This window comes from Mirounga leonina, unplaced genomic scaffold (assembly GCF_011800145.1).
Source record: "Mirounga leonina isolate KUSES-001 unplaced genomic scaffold, KU_Mleo_1.0 Mir_152067, whole genome shotgun sequence".
Classification (NCBI taxonomy): Eukaryota; Metazoa; Chordata; class Mammalia; order Carnivora; family Phocidae; genus Mirounga; species Mirounga leonina.
Window position 1 is genome coordinate 17,770 of NW_023270381.1, and position 7,120 is coordinate 24,889.

At 52.3% G+C, this 7,120-nt stretch overlaps 1 protein-coding gene across 1 annotated transcript; it reads left to right on the forward strand.

The window, feature by feature from the left end:
* The first annotated feature begins 289 nt into the window (after nucleotides 1-289).
* Nucleotides 290-6,809, forward strand: LOC118013048 (CMRF35-like molecule 7). The gene is made up of 4 exons (XM_035008710.1): nucleotides 290-714; nucleotides 2,055-2,384; nucleotides 3,856-3,982; nucleotides 6,454-6,809. Exons 1-4 carry the CDS (start codon nucleotides 675-677, stop codon nucleotides 6,554-6,556), a joined length of 600 nt encoding a protein of 199 aa, XP_034864601.1. The 5' UTR covers nucleotides 290-674; the 3' UTR covers nucleotides 6,557-6,809.
* Nucleotides 6,810-7,120: the final 311 nt, after the last annotated feature.

A 7,120-nucleotide genomic window follows, 5' to 3' on the forward strand; every position in this document is an offset into this window, starting at 1 on the left:
CAACTCACCCACTACTCCTCCTGTTGGTAAAGCCCTTGGCTGCTCTGCCTCCAAACCCCCCACCCTGGCAAGGCCTTCTGAGGGTAGCAAGTGGCAGAAAGAGGGCCCCAAGGGCTTTGTCTTAGGAAGGCTAGCCTGGTGGAGGCAGGTGGAGAGGGACTCCCTGGGCCCATGGACCAGATGTTGAGATAGATAGACTTTAGGAGTGAAGATGACAAGAAATTGCATTCTGAGCACATCTGAGCTGCTCACAGGGTGGACCGCTCTACAGAGGTGCCAGTAGCCAATGGAAGTCCAGAACTGGGCTGGGGAAGGGGGTGGCAGGAAGTAGGTGTGCAGAGACTGGAGGTGGTGCCAGAGAGTGGTGCAGAGACCCTCTCCAGAGACAAGGTCATCGGGGACAGACACTAGGGGATGCTGAGGTGAGGGGCCAGAGCAAGAAGAGGGCACACCTCATCACGTCAACCATACGATCCAAAGAACGGCACTGCCTTTCTCCTAATTAAGAAAATTAGGAAGTAACTGAAGAAAAAAAATTAAGGGAAGTAGATGAGAGAAATTGAAAAAGATTAATTTAAGAAAACGAAGGCAGTTGGCCTCTGAGCTCAGTTCCAGTCTCTGGAGGGCAGGGGGCATCAGCTGAGCACCAGGGAGACAACCCAGGCAGGCAGGACATGTGGCTGCTCCCGGTTCTGTTCCTTCTCATCATCCAAGGTGAGTGGGGCAGGGGCTTCAGGACGGAGTACCTGCAGGGCTGAGGCGGGACACAGACAGGGTTTATCCTGGGGGAAATGGCAGGACATTTCACTCACCAGACACTAATTCTTTAAAAAAAAATTTTTTTTTTAGTTTTGTTACCTGACAGGTACTAAGTTGGGTTTTGGGAAAAGAAACAAAATGAACAACACAAATGGTGTCTGTCTTCTAGTGCACTACTTCTCAACCTTGGCAGATAGTTGGATAGACATATGATGGATGGATGCATGGATGGAGCATGGATGGATGGATAGATGATAGATAGATGCATACATGGGCACATACATATGCATATATACACATACATAAATGCATGAATTCCTAAGGAACTTGGAGGGAGCACAAAAGCTCAAGCTCCAAGTGAGACCCACTCAAGCAAGGTGGGGTTCAGCTATCTGGATTATTTATAAACCTGCACTATTGGTCTTGCCTTGTAGCTAGAGCCAGGATCTCTTCTGAAGAGCTCAGATACAGGGAGGAAGACAGGCAGCAAAACCAGGGGTGATAGGATCTCTGGAGAGTTGTTCAATCCCACACATCAGGCTGCCCAAGTCTCTGCTCTGGATGAGCCAAGGAACAGACCATCGTCCAGGGTCATAAGTGCAACAACGGAGACAGGGACAAAGTACTCTGATGGCACCCAGAGCAACCCAGTTAGCTGCAGAACCAGAGACACCATAGAAGAGACACTGTTTGAGCTGAGCCTTGAGGGATGAATAGAAGGCTTGATTAAGCAGAGCAGAGAGAACATTCCAAGTAGAGGGAACAGCTTGTGTAAATATAAGGAGACACGGAAGAGCAAGGTGTGTAGTAAAATAACAAGCGATCACCTGTGTGAATGAATGTGTATGTGTGAGTGTGTATGTTTACTTCCATGGATGGATTCGGAGGGTGAGGGACTTTAGGTGTTTTGGGGTTAGAGTGTCAGGGGTTGGGTAAGGAGGGGGCCGCACTGTCTCACCAGCTCTAGGATTCAGAAATACACCTGCGGTGCAGTGTGCGTTCTGCACTGCCGGGGAGAGGTGTTGGCAGAGGGCAAGGGAGGGGTTGTGGTCAGTAGGATCGAAGTGAGCAGAGGCCCCTGTATTGGGCAGTTAGGAGCCCCAAGGGGGACATCCAAGAGAGGAGACAACTAAAGACATACTGCAGGGGATTAAGAGACAGGTGGGATGTGGCAATTAGACAGAGAGCAGAGGCTCCTGGCTGGTCTTCAGGGCGTTACCAGATGCCCCAGCATCATCCACACCATCCCAGGGCTCAAGGGAGGATGACATGAATGTTGGGTTTCTGTCTTCTAGGCCACTTCTCCATCTGCCAGGAAAGAACTGTGAGAGGCACAGAGGGGGGCACACTGACGACAAACTGTGAGTATGGCCGAGGGTGGGAACCCTATAAGAAGTGGTGGTGCCGCGGGAAGAACTGGAATTCCTGCAGAATCCTTGTAAAAACCACCGGGTCAGAGCAACTGGTAAAGAAGGGCAGAGCGACCATCCAGGACTATCACAACCAACGCACAATCACCATGACTTTGGAGGGGCTCCGGCTGGATGACACAGACACATACTGGTGTGGAATTGAGAGAATCGGCGAAGACTTGGGGTACAAATTTTCCGTGATTGTCGACCCAGGTAGGCACTACGCCCTCCTGTGTCCTGGAGCCCTGGTACCACCCCACAGAGGAGTCAGGACTGTTCCTCTGTCTTCCCAAATGGATGGAGAAGAGTCTCTAAACTTGCCTGAGACTCCACCTGTGTGTGTGTGTGCATGTGTGTGTGCATGTGTGAGCAAGTATGGTTGGGGGCACCAAGAGTCTGGGAAAGACTGGAAGAAAGAGCAAGCCCCACATCTCTGCATGTCTCCAGCTGCTCTCCCCAGAGGGAGCAGAGAAGCAGAGACTCGGGTAGGACAGGCTTGTCCAGGGAAGGCAGCTCCTCTTTTCCTGGTCACGTCCACGCTCAGTGCAGCCCCAGGCTGAGTGGGGCCTTGTCAGGTGTGCAGGGAGGAGTGGGTGCTAGAAAGCCATGGTCCTGATGGTCTCAGCTATAGGACAAGAGACTATCTCCCTGCCCCCTCCTTCTTCCCCTCCTTCCTCTGGCAACATAAGCACAAAGGAGCAGGCGAGGGACTCTGAACCCATTTCTGGGAGATGGAAAGGCAGGCTCCACCAGAGTGCTGGGAACCCCTCTCTGGGGCTACCTCTGAGCCTTGGAGGGGACTCTGGGCTCCACTAGGGCCTCCCTGGAGACAGGCCTGGAAAGGGAGTCAGGCTGTAGCCCCACACACACAGCTCCAGATCTGGACCCTTCAGTCTTCTCTCCAACATACAGACCCACAGACACACAGACCCAGAGACTAGGTAGGTAATACATCTGATACTCATTAGCTCATTTACAAAGCAGAGAAAAGTCTCTTCACACTTAGCATATGCAAAATGGTGTGCAAATGTGCCCACTGGACAGGTATGCTGGTAGAATGTTCCAGAGATTAACTGAAAAAGACAACAAAGGTGGGTGGATGTGTGCAAGACTGCAGGAGAACTGGGGCCAGAGATTTGGAGTCTGGACCCTCCAACCAGATAAGCCTTCGTTGGCAGGACTGGTGTAATAAGAAAGGCCCCGGGGAGGCAGGCTGGACCCCAGAAGACAGCAGGGGCTGTGGGCTCTGGGCGGCTACAGGAGACGGGGGAACCCTCAGCCAGCCAGCTCGTGGGTCACAGTGCTTCAGGGCAGGTGGCACACAGCCTGCTTTGGGCAAGGCTGAGACTCAGAGAAGAGCTGGCCTGGCTGATTGAAGGCTGCAGGGGTGGGAACGTGGCTCTGACGTGCTCAGCTGTGCCAAACAGACCCTGAGATTGAGCTGAATGTAATTGCTCCAGAGCTCCCCACCCAACATGCCTCCCCCGGTGGTGAACTGCTGTTTCTCTGCAAATGAAATAATTGCATGTTTGGAACAGGAAACCAAAAAGATGCAAGAGCAGACCAATGTGCCTGAGTGATGAGGCTAAGGCAGAAGCTTCTTCACCCTGGGGGTGGGGAGTGGAGAAGGCCATGGGAGCCATCTGCGTCACACTCACCATCCTGCCCTGCCCTGTGTGTTTAGCACCAGATCCAACAGATTTCCCCAAACCTGTGACAAGACCCACAACAGCCAGTTGGGATTCCACATTTCCATTTACCCTGGGCATCAACAGCACCCAGCCCGTGACTCTGATCAACCCCGACAGCAGGTGAGCAGAGCTGGACCCCAGCAGACCTTTCCCACTGCTGCCCTGTGACCGCTTCCCACAGGGCACTCTCTCAGGGACCCCCCCCTTGGCCCCACGAGGTTTCCTATGCAGGGGAGAATCAGCAAGGTCTGCACTAGGCCCCCCTCTTTATACCTCTGAGCACCTAAAAAACTCCCCACTCTGCAAGAGGAACCTAGACAAAGTTCTTCAGCTGGGCTGCAGGAGAGAAGTCTCTGGCCTCCTTCTGACCTGCCTCCCAACCCACAAGAACCACAAAGAGGTGTAGGTGGTTCCAGCCTCAAGTATGCCAGAAGAGAAGTACTCTGTATTCCTTTCCTGTGGCTTCTGGAACAAATCACCACCAACCTGGTGGCTTAAGACAAAAAGAGTTTTATGATCTTATGGTTCTGGAGGTCAGAAGTCTGAAATGAGTCTCCCTGGGCTAAAGTTAAGGTGTTGGCAGGGCTAGTTCCTTCTGGAGGCTCTAAGGGAGAAGACCTTCCTTGTCTTTTCCAGCCTCTGGAGGCCCTGCACCCCCTGGCTCCGGGTCCCTTCCATCCTCACAGCCAGCAGTGGTGGTTGAGTCCTCCTCATACCACATTACCAGGATACTGGCTCTCCCCTGTCCTTTCATTTATAAACACACTGCTGATGACATTAGGTCCACCCAGGTAACCCAGGATAATCTCCCCATCTCAAGGTCAGCTGGTTGGCAATCTTAACTCCATCTGCATCATGACTTCCCCCTTGCCATGTACCCACCACATTCACAGGTCTGACACCTCTCGGGGGGGGGGGGTGTTATTCTGCCCACAGATGGTCACAAGCAGGTGCCTGTTCCATGAATTCAACCCTGTCCTCCCTGAGTGCTAGGGAAACGCTGGGAAGGAGTGGGATGCTGTGATACCTGCTTTCTCACATTCCCAACATGGTAGAGAGGCTGGGACATCAACCTGAAGGCCCCCCCTCCCCCATCAAGAATCATCCAAAGACAACCAATTAGCTCTTTCATCAAAGGGCAAACACACTGCCCCATTTTCACCCCATCAGAGACCAGGGGGTAGGTGCATTCCCTCCCTGGGTCCCGCCTTCCAGAAACACCCTGCACCACCTTCCTTCCAGCCCCAGTTCTACTTCTTTCCCTTCTGCAGGACCCTATTCCTGGGAACCGGGCCCCACTGGATAGTTTGTTCCGTCATGCCTCTGAATGATGCAAGGCACTTGGCTAAGCTTCATGATGAGCTTCTGTCCTGCTGGTGACTGTTTGGAGTTGTTCTGTTGAGTGGGGAGTGGAGGGTGCAGGACTTTGAGGAGACCAAGGAGCATAGGAGGAAGTCTGCAAGGTGGAGAGACGGGACAGCAAGCCCACAGTGAATGGAACTTATGAAAAGAGCACAGTAGCTTAAAGGATATTTTAAGGAAGGGCAAAGCAGCATGCCCTCTCTCTTTCCAGAAAACCACGTGTGAAATCCAATGACCCATCATGCTCAAGGAAGGTGAAAGACAGAGCAAGGTTGGTCTGCAGGGGATCCTGGCCTTGCTTGTGGAGGAGAGGATGAGGCCAATGGTAAAGGGGTCAGACAGTTGATTAGTAAGACAAACCACCAGGGGGACACGTAAGCAATGGCCCATCATCCATCTAGAGCCCGTGTCCAGTATACAGGTTGTATGAGAGAGAACACCTCATATGTGCTACCACGTGGGGTCAGAGCTGGGAGAGACCCCACCCAGGAGAACCCTGAAGGTAAATAGCCAGGTGGACAGGGGTGGGGGATCTTCATCTGCTTCAAAGAGGTAATATTAGATCAGAGATGGAAATTTGGGCAGAATTGACACAAGGTAGGACACAAGTAGAATGAAAAGACACACAAAGGTAAACCCTTGAGCTTTGCTGGCCTGAGGTGAGGTGGAGGGAAATTGTAGGAGGGTAACCAAAAAGCAGGATGAAATCAGGAGGCAGAGGTGCTGGACCCCAGGTTAAGCCTGCAGGGAGGCCCCTAAAGGCTTAGCCTTGGTTGGGCAGCATGGCTGTGCCCTCAGAGGGGCTTCCCTGGCAGGAACCAATGCTTGTCTCTCCTGCAGGTCTGGGCTCAGGAGTCAGGTCAGGGAGGAAGGGGCTGGGGCTGTCCCTAAAGAGGGAGCTCACTGATGTCACCCTGTTCCTTGCACAGGGCCCTGCTATGCAGCCTTCTCTTTGTGCTCTTGAACTTTGTGAAAGTGTCCCTGCACAGGGTCCTGCTGTGGACTGTGGTGTGGCTGATCCAGAGTCGGGGGGACCCAGGGGGAGAATAGAGTCAGCCTGAGCAGGAGAAGCACAGCTCCCACACCATCAACACCCCTGCACCCTCTGACCTCTCAGCAGGGAATGGGCAGCGGTTGAAGTTCCAAGAGAGATCTGGTCCCTGTTAGGTGGGGACTCCCCTCATCCTGACCTCAGGAATAAACTCTGGCTCCCTCCCTGCTCTGCACAGGTCTGGGACCCTGGCCTCCACGGTAGCAGCCAAGAAGCCTCCTGTGTGGATCCTCCTGATGCCTCTTTTCTTTATAATCCTAGAGTGGCTCTGCCAAGGATAATGGACTATTATAGCATTCAGTACTCTGGCCAATGTGGGTTTTAAAATCCAGACCATCCAGTAACTATAAAGTCGGAATTAAACCAAAAAGCTTCCTAGTGTTCCACATGGTCAAAGACCCACAATGGGCCAGGTGTACAGAGGTCTGCTGATTCCACCTCCTCCTGGAGTAAGAATAGCCTGAACGTAAGATAGAAGACAAGGTTGGGCCATCTCTGACCCGCATCCCATCTGTTTGCTCAATACATTTCCTATTAAATCTATGGCTACCCTGGGCTCTTTTGAGATTATTTCTTTGGGACACTATTTCAGTCTTTTATATGTGAGAGGACGACCCTTCCATCCTAGAGGGTCCAAAGTGACTCTAAATTGAATGCTAGAATCATAATGTGTCCGGCAACTGGGAGGTGGAAGACAAGAGAAGGGAGAGACCTAGATGATGCCTTTTAATCCCCTCAAAGAGTTCGCAACGAGGGCTCCCCTCATATAGATGTGAAATTTCACTGATGGCCAGGAGTGCATAAAGAAAAGCATAGGGACTTGGGTTTGGAAGTTATTTTCTGTG

Bases quoted from the DNA above. Each gene is read 5' to 3' on its own strand.
- LOC118013048 (XM_035008710.1), top strand. From the start codon at position 675: ATGTGGCTGCTCCCGGTTCTGTTCCTTCTCATCATCCAAG. The intron at 715-2,054 runs GTGAGTGGGGCA...TCTGTCTTCTAG, and splicing joins GTTCCTTCTCATCATCCAAG to GCCACTTCTCCATCTGCCAG. The intron at 2,385-3,855 runs GTAGGCACTACG...CTGTGTGTTTAG, and splicing joins TTCCGTGATTGTCGACCCAG to CACCAGATCCAACAGATTTC.